The sequence below is a fragment of the Syngnathus acus genome, chromosome 16 (genome assembly GCF_901709675.1).
Source record: "Syngnathus acus chromosome 16, fSynAcu1.2, whole genome shotgun sequence".
Taxonomy (NCBI): domain Eukaryota; kingdom Metazoa; phylum Chordata; class Actinopteri; order Syngnathiformes; family Syngnathidae; genus Syngnathus; species Syngnathus acus.
Window position 1 is genome coordinate 1,076,910 of NC_051101.1, and position 22,036 is coordinate 1,098,945.

At 46.5% G+C, this 22,036-nt stretch overlaps 1 protein-coding gene and 2 long non-coding RNA genes across 7 annotated transcripts; 1 reads left to right on the forward strand and 2 right to left on the reverse strand.

The window, feature by feature from the left end:
• Window positions 1-857: 857 nt before the first annotated feature.
• On the reverse strand, window positions 858-19,825 carry LOC119136482. The gene is made up of 3 exons (XR_005100748.1): window positions 19,815-19,825; window positions 10,276-10,279; window positions 858-927 (listed from the first exon to the last, which is right to left on the reverse strand). It is a non-coding gene; the product is annotated as an uncharacterized LOC119136482 (long non-coding RNA).
• LOC119136484 lies at window positions 3,781-6,233 on the reverse strand. The gene is made up of 2 exons (XR_005100750.1): window positions 5,648-6,233; window positions 3,781-4,394 (listed from the first exon to the last, which is right to left on the reverse strand). It is a non-coding gene; the product is annotated as an uncharacterized LOC119136484 (long non-coding RNA).
• On the forward strand, window positions 11,338-21,148 carry si:dkeyp-77h1.4. Of its 5 annotated transcripts, none has more exons than XM_037274944.1 (14): window positions 11,340-11,652; window positions 12,178-12,297; window positions 14,356-14,423; window positions 14,593-14,613; window positions 14,695-14,964; window positions 15,755-15,875; window positions 15,974-16,149; window positions 16,230-16,372; window positions 16,717-16,829; window positions 19,471-19,505; window positions 19,581-19,762; window positions 20,132-20,224; window positions 20,302-20,809; window positions 20,912-21,148. In XM_037274944.1, exons 3-14 carry the CDS (start codon window positions 14,378-14,380, stop codon window positions 20,941-20,943), a joined length of 1,740 nt encoding a protein of 579 aa, XP_037130839.1. In that variant the 5' UTR covers window positions 11,340-11,652; window positions 12,178-12,297; window positions 14,356-14,377; the 3' UTR covers window positions 20,944-21,148. The 5 variants fall into 5 exon arrangements, with proteins under 5 accessions (XP_037130841.1, XP_037130839.1, XP_037130840.1 ...); XM_037274945.1 differs by having other exon boundaries at window positions 14,359-14,423; XM_037274946.1 differs by lacking the exon at window positions 12,178-12,297 and having other exon boundaries at window positions 11,338-11,652; window positions 20,908-21,148.
• The last annotated feature ends 888 nt before the right edge of the window (window positions 21,149-22,036 follow it).

Genomic DNA, 22,036 nt, shown 5'->3' on the forward strand with positions numbered 1-22,036 from the left:
TCCTTTCCACTTAATATGCGACCACACTACTACTAGAAATTATATTGATATGATTATATGTCTAACGCAGCCTTAATCAAATATGTTTGCAAACTGCCGAAAGCACATTCTCCTTTATTCCCTCTCATGACCTCATTTATGAGGTCATCACCAGTTACTCTAGCAAGCAGCGACCAGCACACTGTCGGTCCTTTCTTCCCCCCGCGGCTCATGTTGAGTCACCAGGGTATATTGGCCCTTCGGTGACAACGGACCAACGGTTTTCTCGATCAACCGAACAGTGAGTGATCTAATACATGGAATACAGCAACAACCGCATAAAATCATTATTGCAGTAAAAATAGCCACAGCAACAAGCACAGACATGATGAGGCCTTTCCAGCTTCCGAACGTTTTCATCCAATCAGACCAAATATCGGTGCGTACACCTGAATGATCTTTCATCTTTTTATTCAGTGTCCTTAGTCCTTCCAACGCCTGGGTCAGTCTGAACGTAATTAATACGGTCAACATTTTTATTGGGGGTGATCCATAGGAAAATGCTTTCGAATACCGAGGACACTTGATTAACGAGTTTATACTTATCTGGCACACCCCGGGGCACTCCTATGGCGTCAATATATGTTGGATCGTTGTCGCTCAACCATGGGGGCAAAACGTCTCTTTTGGCTCGCTTCAGGAGCCCCGCCAGTGGGGACTCTATGTTCCAATTGAGATTCTGTATTTCAATGAGGACAACCACCACAGGCATTATCAAAGACACGAGGGCACAGATACCTGATGCATCCTTCGGCAAGCGATCATATAATTTGTTGTCACCACACCACAACCAGATGTCACTGGTCTTCCTCTGCTCCTTCCATCACTGCTAGTTGAATTCTGGCATGTCCTGTTAAAACTTAAAAACAAGTGAATTTGGAAAAAAAACTATCACAATTACAAATTGAAACCTACTCACCCATTTCTATTTTACACCTACTCACCTACTCACCCCTTTCTATTTTACACCTACTCACCCATTTCTATTTTACACCTCCCCCTTTTGACACATTCACCCAATGTGTCATTACGTATCAAAAGGAACCTGCAAAGCGTACCCTCTCATCACCACACTCATTGTAGCCAGGCCCGCGGAACCTCTAGCTCCCATCTGGGCCCCGGGACCGTCACTCCAAGTCCTTAAAACTTGACTGTCCACCACACACTCGGCAACACAAACAAAAATCATCGCACTCCTGTCAGTGAGCTTATAGCCCTGCTGGCAGCGGACATTTGTACACACAAAAACAGACATCAAGTATCAAAATAAAAACAGTCATAAAATGAATCCTGGCGCCCGCGGATCATGTCCTGAAAACCATGTCATCAACAAGTTCATCATAAAAACCAAAAGGGCAAGGGTTAACATATTCTTGTAAATTCAACACAAACTTTCCACAAACGCAATCGACAACCTGCAAGAACGAAAACAAGTTACGCAAGCAACGCGCAATCCGCTCCTCGGCTGGTGGCTGATGCTGCAAAAAAAAAAAATCAAGTCACACAGAAAAACAAAGCAGAGCGTGCTCTTGTCGCAAGCAAGCTCAAGCGTCAAACATTTGGTCACTGTCCACCTAGTCCGTCACCCCGTCGGGTGAGCTCAAAGTCGTCACACGTCAAATCGTCCAAAGTCTTGATGTTCGATACTAGTTCTGTCTTATCTGACCATATTACTGAAATGGGCCTTCTCCATCGCACTTTGTTGTCGATGGTGCCCTTGAGTAATCCTAAACCCATATTTGATCCAAAATTAGCCCTGATCAATCTTGCTTTTTCAAATCTGTAGTATCTTTATATTTTTCAGGTGAGAGGAATGTTATCCTCTGCTGTGATCACATCACCCCAGCCTTGAATTATGTTAACCATTCACAATACACCAACACCACACCACAAGCACAGACTTGACATTCATACACCATTACAGACAAACTGTCATCTCACAACACACACATAAAACCCCATACAATATTAAATTGTAAAAGGAGTCCTCCCTACACAAAATTTTCTCCTCAATTAAAATGTCCCTTTTTTATTTTAAATCCAAAGTTAATATCTAATTGTCTGGTCTCCTGTCCTCTCATTGTTTGCCAATATGCATAATGCTGGAACATGATTTAACTCCCCATTTAGTTTGCTCACATCTCACATTATCTATTTGACCCTTTGTGTTGAGCTGTAACTTCAATATTTCCACCTTCCCATATTTCTTCCACTAAACAGTTCCATTTCGCTTTCAGTTTAAATTCATCCCTCCAAATAACTACCTCTGGCAAAGAACCAACAATTTATAGAGCACTCCCTTTTACTGTTACCTTGTTCCTTCATTCATCTCCTCACAAGCATAACTGACCCTCCTAAAAAAATAATGATATCAAAAATAATGTTTAAAAACAATATACACAGCTTCCTCCTGCCACTTACGCTATCACCTTGAAGATTATCGTTCTCATTTTTGTTGATGCCAATTCTTAAAATTACCTTCTTCCACGTTCCCCCTTTGTACCTATCAAAACCAATTAGAAATATTTTTGCTGTCATGATCATCATTGTGGCCCTCACACTTATTGTTCCTGTACTTTAAATTGCCAATTTTTGTACATTTGAAGCCCTTTGAGACTTGCTTGTGGGCTATATAAATAAACTTGACTTGCCTTGACTTTATTATTATTCAACTTCTTCTGCATTCTTCTGCCTCTTTTTATTTATTTATTCTTTTTTTTTTTTTTAGCTTAACTACTTCTACGAATTCATCTGATTCACTTCATTCCACTTTTAACACATTCCAAATATTCATGCCAAATATTCTAAATATTTACGGTTTTCGAGAAATTTACAAATTTTAAGCCAATATTTCACCATTCATTCTTCATGGCACATTCAATATTTCTCATTTTCTTCCACATAATTCCTCCAATTCACCTTCTTTCACTTTCCAATTCACCTTCTTTCACTTTCTAGATTAAAATTTCACATTTTCACTTTCAACATTGCGGTAAAATTTTGCAAAATTTCCTTTTTCCCTTCTAATTTCTAATTAATTTTTTTTCACTGACTCAACCCATTTCAATTGTTTACCTGTTCATCTTATGCCTACCTATTCCAAAACTTCCCACTTGTGAAAAATTTCAAATTTTCAACTTTAAAATTCACGCCCAATTTTACAAAATTCTTTCCATATTTTCATCCATTTTCTGACCAATTCAACACGTTCCAAATTTAAACATAATCTTGTAGCATTCCCCGAATTTTTATTCAGCCTCTTCGCCTTCACACACAATTTCTCCAAAAATTACAAATTCTAGTTATTATTGTTAATCCTCCGCAACACTCGTAAGGACAAGCCGCACCAGTAATGGATGGATGGATGGATTGTTAATCCTAACCCTAGGTGCCTATCATAAAGTGCCATTTAAATCAATTGTCGCAAGGGTCATGTCACTGTATTTGTTATTTAAAGCCCTACTGTATCCTTTTTTAATTAAGTAGTGCCCTGTATTACTATTTTGCTATCCAAAATTCCAACTTTCTTATGGCCCCTCACCCCTTCAAGCTCAAATATGTTTCCTATAAATCAGTCGCAATTGATGTGTAATTAAATTCTGTCGTTTTGATAAAAGTCAATTAAGTTTAGCAATTCACCCTTCTGTTGCCCGAATCCAAATTTTCACCGGTCCAATTATAAAATTTCATTATTTCAATTAGATTCATCATGTCTTTGAAATGCTATGTTACATATAAAAATTTATGATTCAAATGATTTAATTTCTATCGATCAATGTCCACTTTGCAAAGTTTCTGATCACGCTGTCGTATGATTTGTTATTATTAGTGCATCTTCACTGTCCATATCTATGTATTTTGTTTTTTATCCCCGTTTCAGTGTCAATAAGCAGCCTTATTATTCCCTCTTTTATCAAAACTCCTCAGATATGTCCGCCCCAGCACCCAAACACACTTCCATCCCTTTTGTCCCACACTCCACCAACTTTGTAATGCTTCAGCAGTCTTTAACAATGTGTCCAGTTTGACTTCATGTGACTCGTGCAAGTCTTTAGCAGCCTCTCCTCTCAGATTCTCATGATGATGATTCAGGGCTGGATCGTCCGCCACTCTCAAATGCGTCCATCTTGTCTTTGTTCTTTCAGTCCATTTTCTTTTTGATCTGCAACTGTGTGTATTCCACCAACTGTATGGTTCTTGTCCTGTGAAGAGCTGTGCTTGCCCCCTTCAAGCATGATAGTAGTTCCTGTTGTTCTCCCAAAGGTCAAAGGTGTCTCATGACCAGGGACAGTCCTCTGTTGATTTTGAGACAGCCAGTGGAGTAAGAGGACTCAGTTCAGGAATTGTGCCACGCGCTAGGGAAGAACACACTGGGACACAAATTTAACAAAACTATCTTCGTGTTATCAGTCTTCCTGTGTAGTATTTGTTCCTTACACCCCAAATTTTCCTATTAAAATTTTGTATCCTATCAGTTGCGCACACTCATCATCTTACTATCAAGCCGCCCTTATCAAATGCTTTTTTTTTTTTTTTTTTTTCTCTTCTTCTGAGTAATCCATCCACCCTACCCATTAACACGGCTAAAATCCTCGTTCCAGTGTTTATCATCAAATAAAGTTCCGAAATCCTTTGTAATAAACTGTAATGTAATTTAACAACTACCAATATGGTTGTATATGCGGTGAATGTTATTGTTCAATCTATAGGTCATACAGCGCCTGTGTTCCAACTATGACACTCCTCCTTGATTTACCATCTCATAAGTTATTGTTGTCAGCAGCGCTAAATGATAGTGCTTGAAAGTGAATGTCTTATCGCCCAATTTAAAACACATGCCACATTTGAGCTAGTATTTATTCATTTATTTATTTGCCATCCTCATGTTAACTGGCATATGTCAAAATTAAAATGTAATTTTGCTTTTAATTTTAAATCTTTCAAAACTGCTACGTCCTTACTGCACCGAAATAAACTGTTAAATATATCTTTAAAAACAACCAAAAATAATCTATGCTCCTGCACAGACTCTTAAAAGTGGCACCCAAATGCCAGATTACAAATCAAACCTCCTCCTTCACTCTCACATTTTTGATAAAACAGTCTACTTATCTAGACACTGTCATCACCTACTAAATTAATGGCCTGCAAATACAATGTTGTTGCTGTGGTCCCTCAAAACATGTGACTAGAATTTGGATAATTATTAACCCCCATCAATTGAGCAATTATCTCCTCACTATTTACGAGTTAGCCCCCCTCTCTTCTCTCACTCCCTCTTTCTATCTGTCTTGGGCCGAATGTGTAGCGTCCTGCCATAAATCACTGCTGCCACGGCCCAACTCTTTTCCTAAGACCCACAAATACACATACATTAATATTCGAATGATTATTGCAAGCATGCCCCTCTCTCGCCTATTTGCAAACTGTTAAACATTAGTGCCAGTGATGTTTCAGTTTCAATCATGCACGTTCGCTGTTGGTCATGCACCCTTTGCTCATCAACATTTGATCTCCCCTCATCTTGCCTCAGTTCTCCTCAACATTGACCTCTCCCGGGGGGACCCAGCCCAGCCTTTGCGGACTCCTCGGCACAGCGCCCCTGGACGTGGGTCAGCGTATCAATGTTGACGTCACAATCTGGCCAGGCCCGCGCGTCCTGCTGGCCCCCACCCTCGCCGGTATAGCGCCATTCCACGCCTTGGAGCCCACCGGGCCCCCTCCTTTCTTGAACATTCTCTGATCCATGCCATCTTCCTCCTCAGACGCCCGCACCCACACAGGGTGTCCACATAAACGCACACACACCGAGCGCGCACACAACCGCACACACACGCATCCGCACGCCAATACACAAAGTGCGCACACAGAGCTCAGACGAACGACGACAGACTGACACAAAATTTACAGAGATTACGCACTAACACAGAACACACAGACAAAGGGATTCGAATCCATCTCTCATGTAACTCACGATTTGCGCTTCCACATCAGCATACATTCCTTTAATCTCACGCCATTCATACCTCTCATCACACACACACTCCCCCCAATTTGATTGCTCATTTTGGATATTTTAGCGGTCTGATCTCTCACAGGAGGAACTGTTATCACCGGATACTTTTTGAGGAGGCCTCACTTCTCCTCGGGGATCTCACAAGCACCCCAGCTATTTAAGTACAGTCGTCACCGCACTTTTGTCCGCCACGACGAAGCAAAACAGAGGAGTCCGCCCTCCCACTGCGGAATTTAACTAACTTGTAAGTTAGGGGGCTCCACACCGCCCCAACGGAATTTAACTGTTTCTAATTACACACGTAAAAAAAAACAGAGGAGTCCGCCCTCCCACTGCGGAATTTAACTGTTTCTAATTGCCTTAACTTCTTGCACACCTTATTTGATCTGAACGACAGTCTCCTCTTAAATTTCCTCTTTCAATTTGCAGAATTTCGACATATAGTAACAGGTATTCTGCTTACCTCATCGGTGATGAGCTCAGGGTTGAGGAGACGTCGTACCAGCTCAACGTTGTGCGCTTATTCCTTATTCCCAAACGGTTCGCCGACCGGAAGACAGCTGTCCCAGACTAACTGTCCGGTGACTTGGATACAGACCACGAGTTAGTCAATTACCCTTCTCTTGACATCACGTCAGGGTCACCAAGAAATTGTTAGGCTACGGATTTTAGTTATTGATCTGACTCCAAATTGCGATCAACACTTAACACAAGAATTACCGTATTTTCCGCCCTAAAAGGCGCACCGGGTTATAAGGCGCACCTTCAATGAACGGCCCATTTTAAAACTTTGTCCATATATAAGGCGCACCGGATTATAAGGCGCATAAAATAGAAGCTATACTGCATCAAACTGAGGTTGACTAGGGTTGCGGTATGCATCCACTAGCCAATAACCAACGAGCCCTCTGTAAACAATCGCGTTTCTCAAACGATCTCCTATAAAATGATCAGAACTGACTAAAGTTCGATCTAACGCATTGGTACTACTTACCTATGTTTCCCTTCCATATCGATCCGTAGATTTACTCGAAACATTAACAGAGCAGCCTATTTTGACATGAAATAGCCTGGTACGTATAGCAGCTATCGCAATAGCATTAGCCATCCGCAAAGTCTCACGAGCCTCAGCTCGCAATCTCCCATGAGCCTCAGCAAAGTGTAAACAATCGCGTTTCTCAAACAATCTCCTATAAAATGATCGGAACTGACTAAAGTTCGATCTAACGCATTGGTACTACTTACCTATGTTTCCCTTCCATATCGATCCGTAGATTTACTCGAAACATTAACAGAGCAGCCTATTTTGACATGAAATAGCCTGGTACGTATAGCAGCTATCGCAATAGCATTAGCCATCCGCAAAGTCTCACGAGCCTCAGCTCGCAATCTCCCATGAGCCTCAGCGAAGTGTAAACAATCGCGTTTCTCAAACGATCTCCTATAAAATGATCGGAACTGACTAAAGTTCGATCTAACGCATTGGTACTACTTACCTATGTTTCCCTTCCATATCGATCCGTAGATTTACTCGAAACATTAACAGAGCAGCCTATTTTGACATGAAATAGCCTGGTACGTATAGCAGCTATCGCAATAGCATTAGCCATCCGCAAAGTCTCACGAGCCTCAGCTCGCAATCTCCCATGAGCCTCAGCAAAGTGTAAACAATCGCGTTTCTCAAACGATCTCCTATAAAATGATCGGAACTGACTAAAGTTCGATCTAACGCATTGGTACTACTTACCTATGTTTCCCTTCCATATCGATCCGTAGATTTACTCGAAACATTAACAGAGCAGCCTATTTTGACATGAAATAGCCTCGCGGGTACAACAGCTATTCGGTGACGCCCCCTGACTACAGTTGCCGTAATGCTGGGAAGCGATGCGACCTTGTAATTTACTAGTCGTACTAAAACGTACTGAAACATTTTGGCAGAGCACTGTGTACAACCAGTATGGATCAACAAATTCATCAGTTGATCCATATATAAGGCGCACTGGCCTATAAGGCGCACTGTCGGCTTTTGAGAAAATTTTAGGTTTTTAGGTGCGCCTTTTAGGGCGGAAAATACGGTATGTCCAAATCCACACACTGTCGCACCTAACAATTTTGCGAGTTCGTTCTGTCAAAGAGAAGACTAGTAGATCAATGAGGCCGAATTTACCAATTGTTTAATCCTGACAAAGCAAGCTAATACAGGCGCCTGGGTCCCCCGGGTCCCTCACACTAAGATTCGTGTGTTCTTGTGACCATCAAGAGACAACACATTCTTCCGGGTTGCCCAGTTTTAAAGAAACACAATATGAATATTCAAGCATGCAAAATATTGTGTGGTGATTGGTTGATGGTCATCCGCTGCTCGTTTGGGGTTTTCCGCTGCTCAGCGCAGGTGTCTGGTCTCAGTTGCGGGCGGTTGGGTCTGGACCACAATGACGAGTTGTTATTCGCGTTCCTCACCGGCCTTGAGATGTCCTCCCTGTCTGGACATCCTGTTCCACAATACTTTGTAGAAAACAAATTCATGTAGCTTGCACATTCCTTTCCACTTAATATGCGACCACACTACTACTAGAAATTATATTGATATGATTATATATGTCTAACGCAGCCTTAATCAAATATGTTTGCAAACTGCCGAAAGCACATTTTCCTTTAAACACCATTGTACCACAGCGACTCATCTGCAAACTGGACAAGCTGCGCCTCAGTACCTACCTCTGCAACTGGCTACTGGACTTCCTCTGTCAGAGGCCTCAGGTAGTACATGTTGGCGACAATATCTCCGGCAGCATCACGCTGAGCACGAGGGCCCTCCAAGGCTGCGTGCTCAGTCCGCTGCTCTTCACCCTGCTGACGCATGACTGCACTGCAACCTACAGCAGCAACCACGTGCTGAAATATGCCGACGACACGACTCTGGTGGGTCTCATCACCGAGGGCGACGAGACTCAATACAGGTCGGAGGTCGACCTTCTGGCCACGTGGTGCAGGGACAACAACCTCCTGCTGAACGTCAACAAGACCAAGGAGATTGTTGTTGACTTCCGGAAGGGTCACACCCAACACCTGCCACTGACCATCGACGGTGCTGTGGTGGAGAGAGTGAGCAGCACCAGATTCCTGGGGGTGCACATCAGAGAGGACCTCTCCTGGACCACCAACATTGCATCACTGGCGAAGAAAGCTCAGCGCCGCCTGTACTTCCTGCGGAAACTCAGGCGAGCAAGTGCTCCTCCGGCCATACTGACCACTTTCTACCGTGGCACCATTGAGAGCGTCCTCTCCAGTTGTATCGCTGTGTGGGGTGGTAGCTGCACTGAATACAACATGAAGGCCCTGCAGCGCATAGTGAACACAGCTGGTAAGTTTATTGGTGTTTCACTCCCCTCCCTGAAGGACATTTACACCTCCCATCTCACCTGCAAGGCGACCACGATTGTGTGTGATGTGAGTCACCCCGCTCACTCTTTGTTTGATCTTCTGTCCTCTGGGAAGAGGTACAGAAGCCCACGCTCCCGCACCCCCAGACTCACCAACAGCTTCATACTCCAGGCTGTTAGGATCCTGAACTCTCTCCTCCCTCCACTCTTGACTGCATAACGTCCTGTACTTTTGCGCTCTATTCTGACTGCTGTATGCACACTTGCTCCATTTTTGCTCCTCTTATTTATTTATCTATTTGTTATTTGTTTATTTATTATTTATTCATCGCTCTTATTTATTCATTGTTTGTGCCTTCTTGTTTTTACTTTTTGTGCTGTTTACTTGTATGTACGTATATTGTGTAATATGTCTTGTCACCGTGGGATAGTGGGAAACGTAATTTCGATCTCTTTGTGTGTCTTGACGTGAAGAAATTGACAATAAAGTCTTTTAAAAAAAGACTTTAAAAGCAGACTTTGAAAGGCACACTGATTTGCAGGTATGTAATTTGTTGAGTTCATGCATTGTGTTGGTTTTGTTCTTTGAACAAGGTGATGATCATGCATGGCTCATTTTGTGCACCAGTAAAAAACATCTATGTCTTGAATTAGATTTTATTTTTCAAAATTTTACGCAAAAGCGGTTTGGTGAATGCGCATATGAAACTGGTGGGGTTCGGTCCCTCCAACAAGGTTAAGAACCACTGCTTTAAAATGACGAGCTGGTCATCTCGTAACACAGCGGGTCAGGCAAACGAGAATCAGGTGGCAGGCGTGCGTGTCAAAATTGACAAAACTGTGAGTATTGACGATCAACAGACAGTTAGGAGGGTGTTGGTTTGATTCCACCTCCCTGTGGAGTTTGCATGTTCTCCCCGTGCCCGCGTGGGTTTTCTCCGGCCACTCCGATTTCCTCCCACATCCCAAAAACATGCTTGGTAGGCCGATTGAGCACTCCAAATTGCCCCTAGGTGCGTGTGTGGATGGTTGTTCGTCTCTGTATGCCCTGCGATTGGCTGGTGTCCCCCGCCTACTGCCCAATGACCCCCGTGGGGACAAGCGGTATAGAAAATGGATGGATGGAAGAATGTTTATGAAAATTGTTTTACTCTAAAACTTTTACTAAAGTATTTAAAATTACAAAAAGCATTTAAAAGTACAATATACTGTATTTAATAATACAATAAAATACAATGAAGGTTCATGAAAGTCTTTTATGGATATTGTAACAATATGTTTTCTCTACATCACGGATTTTCACCTATCACCGGTGGTCTTGGAACCAAATATCTGCGATAAACGAGGGATTACAGTGTATTTACTCTTATTTATTTTCTTATTTATTTAAATAAAAATGTTTATGAAAATCAGTTTGACATTAAAACTTTTATTAAAGTGTTTAAAAATACAAAAAGCATTTAAAAATACAATATGCAGTGTTTAAAAATACAATAAAATACAATAAAGGTTCATAAAAGTCTTTTATGGATATCTTTTATGTAATATTGTATATTTTCTCTACATCGCGGGTTTTCACCTATCGCGGGTGGTCTTGGAACCAATCATTGCTGTAATACCTTTATTTTGTTGACGTACAACCTGTATTATGCAGCATATGTGCATCAAGACGTTTTCTTTCTGTTTTATTAGCTCACCAACAATAAGCTCTCTAAATTTCCCACTGAGATTTGACAAATGACGCTTCTATCGCATCCAAAGAAACAATTTTTTTACCAAATGGAACCAAGCCCATTGGCTCTTCCTCGACCATCGACCAAGTTCGGCTGGCGTGTCGTGGACCGAGTGTCGAGGGAGGCGCTGTGTGAAGTCGTTGCGTGGATGTGCGTGTGCGCGTGTTTGCTGTTTCACGACGGGACCCGAGTGCCTCCGAATGCTTCCGAGTGCTTCCGAGGGGCCGACGCTCGACCGACACATTTTTGAACCTCTTCCAAGTGTGGACCCCGAGTCACCGAGTGCAGCAGCGATAGCAAAGCAGCAAGCAGCCAAGCATCTCTCGAGGAGGTAGGGAGGGAGGACGAGAAGAGAGAGAGCGGACGAGAAGAGAGAGTGAGCGAGGCGGGACCCCACGCAGGAAACATTCACGCACCACCGAGTGACGATCGGACGGACACTTGTTCCGACCTCGCCGAGGAGGATCATCGGAAGCAGGTAGGCACCCCTCGGGGCCTCGCTCGTGTCGCTTCTCCGCTTGTCTATGCTCCGGTTTGGTCGAGTTGTCCGCATGTGGTACGTGACGGGTTAAATTCTGCAGCTTTTTCACGCCTCATGCGGCACGCATCTGCTGTCCCGGGCCCTGTGTGGAACCGTTTGGACTTTAAAGCATTGTCACACTGAATTTGCTTGGTCATGCATGGATCCTGGAGTGGTTGTTTCTTTATTTTTATTTTATTTTTATTTTTTAATTGACTGAGTGCTTACTGGCTGCAGATGCGTCGTTCACTTGTCAGCCTCTGGGGAAATGAAATTCTAAAAAATCGATTTTGTGATTTTCATCACAATCATGGTCACTCTATTAGGCACACTTGGACAGTGATAATGAGTTCGTTAAAGACAATTTCCATTGGCAGATATGTACACATTTGTTTGACATTTTTAAATGAACAATATTTTTTCTCTTTATGTTCTTAATACTTATACATAAAACATTTTTCTGAGCAACACTGCAATTCACAGCCAAGCAGCCTCAACACTAAAGCAGTCTGCACTTTGGGGCGGCGCTACAACGTGATTCCTTTTGAGTCAAACGTGCCTGCAAAGGCAGCCTTGACAGTGCAAAGCCTAATAAAGAGACAGGTGAGAGCCCTGCCATGACAGTAGTAAGAACGGATAACGCGACTTCATCTGAAGGGACACTTGTACTGTGTGTGTGTGTGTGTGTGTGTGTGTGTGTGTGTGTGTGTGTGTGTGTGTGTGCGTGTGTGTGAGTGAGTGTGTGCGTGCGTGCGTGTGTGTGCTTTTCTCCAGTGAATGTTGAAAGGCTTAACAGCATCCATTAGCTGAGAGGAGGCTCGGCTCCTTCTTAGCTTCCCCCCCTCCCCCCCGCCACCACTGCAAAAAGTCAGCCTGCGACCGCACTCCACTATGTACATTATCATCATGCGATTGTCAACAATTACCGCCTAGAAAAAATTCTTCCATGTTTGAGTGCAACAGTAGCGTAGTAGGCCTTACAAGTGTTCCTTGAAAATGAAAAATTTTGTTACGAAAAAAATAGCATGATGCATTTTGAACATCTGTAAAATGTGCCAATAGGAAAATAAATAGAATTGAGTGCAACTGTTTTGTACTGAAAAGTTAAATGCAACTGAACGGTTCTGGCAGCGATTCTGTGCCATGCCACTAGAGGGAGCCCACACTTTGAGACTCGGTGACACAGACGATTCACACAGCAGCAGACACGTTTGTCAGCCCCGCATGCTTTGTCAATAACGCCATGTGTTAAGCCAGCCGTCTTCCTCCCCCTCCTCCTCCTCCCCGTCGATGATTTGAGAGAATGTGACAGGTGCAAGGAGCCTGTCTCATCCTTTATTTCATCACTTACACAGCCGGCCTGTTTGCTGGACTCGTTGGCTCACCACAAGTGAACCTTTAAGCTGGTTTCCTTTCCTCACGTTTGGATTCATTCACTCATTCCCTACTATGACCAAATAGAAGACTAATCAGTCAAATCCCAAAACAGTTTGCCAATCCTCCTTGGGCACGTTGTTAATGACTATCACATAGGGGTGTAACGATTCATCGATACACATCGATTAATCGATATAATGCTCTACGATTTATTGGCATCGATGCTAAACGTAAACATCGATTTATATCGCCGTGTTTGACCTCGGACATTAGACGCGACTTTATTTTGAAATCCAGTTCATTGTTGCTTGCTTCCTCTTTCCGGGAGCAGTACGCAGCGTGTTGTGTTGTGAGCAGAGCAGGCACGTGAAAGGGGAGCCGACAACTACGCGGCTCCTGTGCTGGTGCTATGGCTAGTGTCCAAGAAGACGAGGAAATTCGCTCCCCTTTGGGCTTCAAGTCATTCGTTTGGAAGCACTTTGGATTCCAAAGAAAAGATGGCTCAACGGACAATTAAAATTATTGTAAATAAATAGTTCAGTAATGCACTTTAAAGTTAATGGTATTACAAAAAAAGAAAGAATATTCATTTTTCTTTACTTATATGAGAAAAAATATAGGAATTTGATAAAGTACAGTGTTAAAATAAGCACTTTGTATACTACAATACTCTTGTAATTTCCTAAATAAAGAGTTTGCAGTACCTTGTTGATTTTTCGTATGAATTGTTATAAATCAGGATATTGTTCTATAATTTTTATTTAAAAAAAAAAAAAATAAATAAAAATATCGATCGTGGAGCACTATATCGTGATGTATCGTGAAATAATCACAGCAGGCTTTAAGATATCGGCAAATATCGTATCGTGGTTCTTTGTATCGATATGATATCGTATCGTGACAAAACCCGCGATTTACACCCCTACTATCACATCATTCCTACAGTGAGTCAGTGAGCCGATGGAGCCTTACCGCAGCGAATCGACATTTAGAGTCGACTAATCGCTCATGGTGTCAGGCTGGCGGTGGCGAATGCAAACAGCTCATAGCTCCTCTAGCATCGACTATTCTGATCGTCTTCTGTGTCCTTCCGCCTCCCGCCTGGCCGCCATCCATCGTTTTTGCTGCAAATAATCATGAGATGTGCCGCCGCCCTGTATTTTGCATGCCGAGAAATGTTCCTGACGTTTTGGTGGCCTTTCAATCAACAACTCATCTCACGATGATGCCAATTCTTTGCTGATTAGCACAATTAGCTTTGTAAAGGCAAATGTTTTGTCTCAGCAGGAGCTGCGAAAGAGCCACGATGACGACAACCCGTGTGGTTATGCTCATCTTTCTGCTTGCCGCAGGTAGAGAAGCGACAATTTGCGTTATCTCAATTTACAAATCGAACGGGTCAAGAGCCACATTCCTCATGAGGGCCAAACCGATTTCATCTTTTTGTGGCCGATGTCGATTTCGATGTTTAAGATTCCAATGATTTATGTTGCTGATCTTATCTTTTCCTTGTATTTGCAGCTTTGTCAGTGTCTGGCAAAGGTGAGTAAACAATAACTGACAGCCGTCTTTCTGAACTGTTGCGCGAAGATGACCCCCCCCCCCCCCCCCCCACCCCCGCAGTCACTGAGGAATCTATGACGCTGTTCCTGGGGGAGGACTTCCACATCCTGCTGCACGCACCGGGGCTGGATGTGACCTTTCGCTCGACCTCGCGCTCACCCGAAGTGGTCCTGATGCGTGGTGGCCTGGCGGTGGGCAATCGGGCCAAGATAAACCTCCACCTCAGCCACCTGGTGGTCGATTCGCTGGTTGAGGGAGACGAGGGCGTCTACACGGTGAAGAACCTCGAAGACCCCGAGGACGTCCGACGCCTCAGGCTCTTTGTTCGGGGTACGCAATGCGTGTGAAAAACAACCAACAATACATTTTGATGTCATTGAAAAGAAAACATTGATGAAGATTTTGTACTCCCCAAAAAACAAAAAGTGATGCTGTTGGATTCAAAACGATGGTGACTTGTCAAACTAAGGTCCAGTATCGTATCATGCCACTCACAATTTCTCCGTCATTACAAACTGAAGGTCCAAGTGCACAAACAATTTCTTCATGGGCAAAACCCTAAAAAAAGAGAGCGAGTGTGCATAATGGAAGCAGATGTGTGTGAACCCAAGCGTGTGTGGAAGGCGAGCGCAATGGCGCGATGGCCCTGGCGCGCAACGACGCGCGTTGCCAGCTGATGACGCCGTTGCATGTTTGCTGTTATCTTTGCAGTGCTGCCGGCAGCCTGTCATTATGCTGCTCTTTAAGCATCGGTCCGCCCCCTTCCCTTCCTGCCCGCGTATCCCTGCTGCGTTGCTGATTTTACTCCCTCCGAGTCTTACCCCCGTATTTGTGGCTCACTGCTCCCCCTTCTTGACAATATGTTTCAGACTTTCTTCTCGCACAGATGCGCTTTCCTCCTTCTAATTTAAGCAACTTGCCTTGCACAGTGAATTTTCTATTTGTGTCTTTGACTGTTGATCCCGTGGCGTAAACGTGCTGCGGCTGATGCTCTCGGGCGAGGTGAGCCGCAGTCGCCAAAGCGGCATGCTGTACGGATAGCTGGAAAAGCGAGTGAAGTACAGCAACCGAGTACGTGTACTTGCTTACCTCCCACCACTGTTGTCTCTCTCGCCTGCAGATTGCTACAACGAGGAGATGTTGAAATATGGCGAAAACTACCGGATTCCGCTGCTGGAGGTGACACCGCCCATCACTCTGGAGCACAGGACCAGCGCGGTGGAGGCCAACCTGACTTCCAGGTAGGTCTATCTGCACGTGCCTTGCCCTCCCTCAAGGCACGCTTCACCGGGTGTGCCACCGCAATTGCTTCAAGTGACGGCAACCCCCCCCCCCCCAGACCGGCCCAGGTGCTGCTGACCAATACAGGAAAGACCCGGGAAGGCTACCAAGGTCGCATCGAGGTCAGCGACCACAGCGTGCTACTGAGGTCGGTGACGGGGGCCGATGACGGCAGCTACACAGTAAGGGACGCTCGGGGCAGCGTTCGGGTCAAAATCTGTCTCCAAGTCATTGGTGAGAGACGAGAAGGCTTGATACTCCTTGATGCCGATCTGTTACCGGCCCTCGCTGATGTAGCGCGTGTACTTCCTCAGAGCACCAGCACTTTGTCAACCTGCATCACGGCGAACGACTGAAGATCAACCTGATGCTCAACAGCTCTGCCGTGCAACTCTACTACAGTGCCGACACGGACCACCAAATGCGCCTTCTCATGGACCGAGGAGACTTCACTAATGTAAGCACCGCGTTGTTTATTTGTTTTAAACACAGCGGTGCATCCACTTGTGAGTCATCCCGTTTTTTGGGTCTTCAGTTATGAGCAAAAGGATCCTAGTTTTGGGCTTTCCATTAGCTAAAATGTTCAACAGAGATGGCGGCAGCGGACCTTCCAAGCAGCAGCAATTTGAAAAATTCAAGCTCTTGAATACAACTCCCAGTTGAAGTTTACTGTCAAACTAATTGTACTAAATATACTACTTTAGTGTGATCTTTTTAACATTTAAAAATGTCTTAGAGTTATTTTGATGTATGTTTTATTGGGGCATCCCTCCCTCCACCCATCTTCCCACCCAATGAAAGGCCCAATCCAAGCTGGGCTTTGAGGGTCGCCTCTCCCTGGAGAACTCTGTGGTCTTTCTGGATAAAGTCAAGCGCTCCGATGAAGGCCTCTTCAAAGTCACCGACGCGCTGGGGTACCCTGTGTCCAGCGTCCAGGACACCCTAGGCCGCAGTTCGATGATCGACTTTGTAGTCATGTCATCGGATTTGCGGCCGCATGTTTTGGACACTCGGGCGAAGAGAGGGGCGGAGCTGTCAACTGATCACCACCTGGTGGTGGGTTGGCTCCGATGGTGGGGGAAGATGCCGGTCCGACCTGGCAGACCCAAACGTTCTGTGAGGGTCTGCTGGGAACGTCTGGCGGAATCCCCTGTCAGGAAGAGCTTCAACTCCCACCTCCGGCAGAGCTTTTCCCACGTCCCGGGGGAGGCGGGGGACATTGAGTCCGAGTGGACCTTGTTCCGCGCCTCCATTGTTGAGGCGGCCGACCGGAGCTGTGGCCGTAAGGTCATTGGTGCCTGTCGTGGCGGCAATCCCCGAACCCGCTGGTGGACACCGGCGGTAAGGGATGCCGTCAAGCTGAAGAAGGAGTCCTATCGGGCCGTTTTGGCCTGCGGGACTCCGGAGGCAGCTGACAGGTACCGGGTGGCCAAGCGGAACGCGGCTTCGGCGGTTGCTGAGGCAAAAACCCGGGCGTGGGAGGAGTTCGGCGAGGCCATGGAGAATGACTTCCGGACGGCTTCGAGGAAATTCTGGTCCACCATCCGGCGTCTCAGGAGGGGGAAGCAGTGCAACGTCAACACTGTTTACAGTGGAGATGGCGTGCTGCTGACCTCGACTCGGGACGTCGTGTGTCGGTGGGGAGAATACTTCGAAGACCTCCTCAATTCCACCGACACGCCTTCCATTGTGGAAGCAGGGCCTGGGGACTCTGAGGCGGACTCTCCAATCTCTGGGGTTGAAGTCACTGAGGTAGTTAAAAAACTCCTCGGTGGCAAGGCCCCGGGGGTGGATGAGATCCGCCCGGATTTCTTAAGGGCTCTGGATGTTGTGGGGCTGTCATGGCTGACACGTCTCTACAGCATCGCGTGGACATCGGGGACAGTGCCTCTGGATTGGCAGACTGGGGTGGTGGTTCCCCTCTTTAAGAAGGGGGACCGGAGGGTGTGTTCCAATTACAGGGGAATTACACTCCTCAGCCTCCCTGGTAAGGTCTATTCAGGGGTGCTGGAGAGGAGGGTCCGTCGGGAGGTCGAACCTCGGATTCAGGAGGAACAGTGTGGCTTTCGTCCTGGCCGTGGAACAGTGGACCAGCTCTTCACCCTCAACAGGATCCTCGAGGGTGCATGGGAGTTCGCCCAACCAGTCCACATGTGTTTTGTGGACTTGGAGAAGGCGTTCGACCGTGTCCCTCGGGAGGTTCTGTGGGGGGTGCTTCGGGAGTACGGGGTACCGAGCCAACTGATAAGGGCGGTTCGGTCCCTGTATCACCGATGCCAGAGTGTGGTCCGCATTTCCGGCAGTAAGTCGGATTCGTTCCCAGTGAGGGTTGGACTCCGCCAAGGCTGCCCTTTGTCACCGATTCTGTTCATAATTTTTATGGACAGAATTTCTAGGTGCAGCCGAGGCGTTGAGGGTGTCCGGTTTGGGGACCTCAGCATCGCGTCTCTGCTTTTTGCAGACGACGTTGTGCTGTTGGCTTCTTCAGGCCGTGATCTCCAGCTCTCACTGGAGCGGTTCGCAGCCGAGTGTGAAGCGGTCGGGATGAGGGTCAGCACCTCCAAATCCGAGTCCATGGTCCTCGATCGGAAAAGGGTGGAATGCCCTCTCCGGATCGGGGATGAGATCCTGCCCCAAGTGGAGGAGTTTAAGTATCTTGGGGTCTTGTTCACGAGTGAGGGGAGGATGGAGCGTGAGATCGACAGGCGGATCGGTGCAGCGTCGGCAGTAATGCGGACTCTGTACCGGTCCGTCGTGGTAAAGAGAGAGCTGAGCCAAAAGGCAAAGCTCTCAATTTACCGGTCGATTTACGCTCCTACCCTCACCTATGGTCACGAGCTATGGGTCGTGACCGAAAGAACGAGATCCCGGATACAAGCGGCCGAAATGAGTTTTCTCCGCAGGATGTCCGGGCTCTCCCTTAGAGATAGGGTGAGAAGTTCGGTCATCCGGGAGAGACTCGGAGTAGAGTCGCTACTCCTCCACGTTGAGAGGAGCCAGATGAGGTGGCTCGGGCATCTCATCAGGATGCCTCCTGGACGCCTCCCTGGGGAGGTGTTCCGGGCATGTCCCACCGGTAGGAGACCCCGGGGACGACCCAGGACGCGCTGGAGAGACTATGTCTCTCGGCTGGCCTGGGAACGCCTTGGGATCCCCCGGGATGAGCTAGATGAAGTAGCTGGGGAGAGGGAAGTCTGGGAGTCCCTCCTGAAGCTGCTGCCCCCGCGACCCGACCCCGGATAAGCGGAAGAAGATGGATGGATGGATGGATGGATGGATGGATGGATGGATGGATGGATGGATGGATGGATGGATGGATGGATGGATGGATGGATGGATGGATAGTGTGATCTTTTTAACATTTAAAAATGTCTTAGAGTTATTTTGATGTATGTTTTATTGGGGCATCCCTCCCTCCACCCATCTTCCCACCCAATGAAAGGCCCAATCCAAGCTGGGCTTTGAGGGTCGCCTCTCCCTGGAGAACTCTGTGGTCTTTCTGGATAAAGTCAAGCGCTCCGATGAAGGCCTCTTCAAAGTCACCGACGCGCTGGGGTACCCTGTGTCCAGCGTCCACATGGAGCTCAAACGTAAGCATAAACAAACATCTCGGAGGAGTCAATTCGAGGTCGCCTGCATGCGTTATGTCCTGCGCCTCTTGGCAGCCTACAAGCTGGAGTCCATCTACGTGGCCATCATCGCCTTGCTGAGCCTTCTGGTCTTCCTCCTTCTGGCCTGCCTGCTATCTTGCCTGATCAAAGTCCAGAAGAGGTCCAAGAGGTCTGCCGCCTTGGAGAAGATCGCCCAGAACGCTGGCAAGGAGGACGAGGGCGAGGCCTTCAGACAGGTCGGAAGCGGTGACACAGATGTCAGCCTGACCTTCTAAAAGGCAGAGAAACAAGCTTTGGATTTGCTGCTGCTGCTTCTGCTGCTGCTGCTTAAGTCAAGTGAAAAAAATGAAGACATTTGGGTTATGTTTTTATTTTTCTGTTTTGCAAGCAACCACAAACAAATTGGAGAAAGTTGGTTGAAATTGCCCCAAGCAGTGGCTCGGTCCCTCTTTGATGCAAATTGGGTTAGTTTTGACGCAATTCTTTTTCGAGTTCAGATAAACAAGTAGATATGTTCCACTCCAAAAAAACCTACCTGATGTACACCATGTCTTTTTCTTCACGCAACAAAGAATACAAAACGAGTTCCTTTTGTGTGCCGCCAGGTGGTTAAGAACATCACTAAGCTGAGCGAGGAGTCAAAACATTCACAGGCCGACAACACGGAGAAATCTCAGAGCACCGAGGTGGACATTAAAGTAAGACGCGACGCTGCTCCATTTATGGATCATAGGAAAGTCTTCCCGGGGCAGCGACTGACCCGATGCTTGTGCAGGGCTTGGAGGTTTCTTCTAAGGAGGTCGGCATCGGCAACCTGGACACCAGCGACTCGGGTGTCGGCTTCAACACCGCCCTGCCGCTGGACACTGACACGGAGGCCCCTGAGCAAGTCCCCGACTCAGATGCCGTGAGCATCTCTGTCGCCCCGGATACCAAATCAAGCGCTCCGCCGCCGCCAGTCACGGAGGTAAGGTCCGGTCCGGTGGCCGAAACCGAGCCGAGTGCCCCGGCAGTCGCAGAAGCGAAACCCGAAGGCGTCGAGGCCCCCCTCGATTGCCCTCATGTGCCCAAAGCGGTCGACGTCAAGCCCGGCCCGGCTTTGAGCCCGGGACCCGAGAGCCCAAAGCCCGTCGCCGCTACCCCGGAGCCTGAGTCAGCTACCTCGAAAGCCCCGAGTCCGACTCTGGAACCTTCAAAGGTGCTTTCATCTGCCGCCCGCACGGCCTACGAGCCTCCCTCCTCCGACGACCACATTCCCTTCCTGACAGAGCCTCTTCCCAATGGTATGTCATTGCACAATCAAAGTTCTTTCAATGAAAAAAGAACTTGTCAGACTAATAATAAGCATGGTTTTGCATCTTGCACCTTCAATATTGTCAAGGCAGGCACCCCTGAGCCGGGGCCCAGGGCAAGCTAATTTTCTCGGTGGTTCCTCTCGGTAAGCGGTTCCCTCGACAGCCCCCAAACTTGAAGATTCCACCACCGGAGGACTGACTGCTCACATGGGAAAGCCCTACCCTGCCCCGTTCTGCCCCAACCGGCGCCACGCCCCCACCATCGCTTTTGACAATCAAAGCCCCTCCTCATGGCCGAACATCGCAGATGAAATCCGTATTTCATTTTGTAACACTTTTGTATTTCTTCTTGCAGGCTTTTTGGGGAAGTTCCCTCCACAAAACTGCCAGGCTGCAAATGCAGAGTTTACAATTAGAAAATCCACCTTTAGGTAATTTCTAACAACAGGTTGCACACTTCACCGTCACTAACCCCCCGCCCCCAACACACGCATACACACACACACACGCACGCACACACACACACACACACACACACACACACACACACACACACACACACACACACACACACACACACACACACACATACACACACACACACACGCTGATTCCAGCTTTGTAAATATTGCATGTGTACACAGCTTAATCAACCCTCTAATTGAGTTTTGAGTATACGGAATGGTTATTGTATAATAGTAAATGATAAAGAAGACAAGTCCTTTCAATTCATCCGCAACCTTGAAACAAATAGCTAATGTATGTATATCGCGCACCAATATTCACAAATGCATTGAGCTCATTTAAAAGGCAAACCCTGATGAAATGTCAAAATGCTGTTTTGGATTTCTTTCATGTTGTGTTCCTATGTAACTGATGTCATTGAATGCAGCACAGCCGAGAAACACAAGGCAGGCTTTTGTCACCCCCACTCGACACGTGCGCTTTCGCGTGCGCTTGCTTTGTGTTAAGTGCTTCGATGTGCATCCGTGTGACTTTTGCCTTCCACGAGGTCTTGAGCGTCAATGTGTCACAAAAAGTGAACAGTAAAAGTTGTGCTGAGTTGAACATACATAGTTGTGCGATTTTTATTGTTGCTGCTTTTGTCTTTCTCTTCTCAAGCGGTTGCTTAATACGTTCCAAGAATGAACTGGCCATCTTTGCACAGTGCTCCTTATTTTTATTTGGATCTGTTTGACACGCCACTAATCCCGG

Bases quoted from the DNA above. Each gene is read 5' to 3' on its own strand.
- si:dkeyp-77h1.4 (XM_037274944.1), top strand. From the start codon at position 14,378: ATGACGACAACCCGTGTGGTTATGCTCATCTTTCTGCTTGCCGCAG. The intron at 19,506-19,580 runs GTAAGCATAAAC...GCCTCTTGGCAG, and splicing joins CGTCCACATGGAGCTCAAAC to CCTACAAGCTGGAGTCCATC. The intron at 19,763-20,131 runs GTCGGAAGCGGT...GTGTGCCGCCAG, and splicing joins AGGGCGAGGCCTTCAGACAG to GTGGTTAAGAACATCACTAA.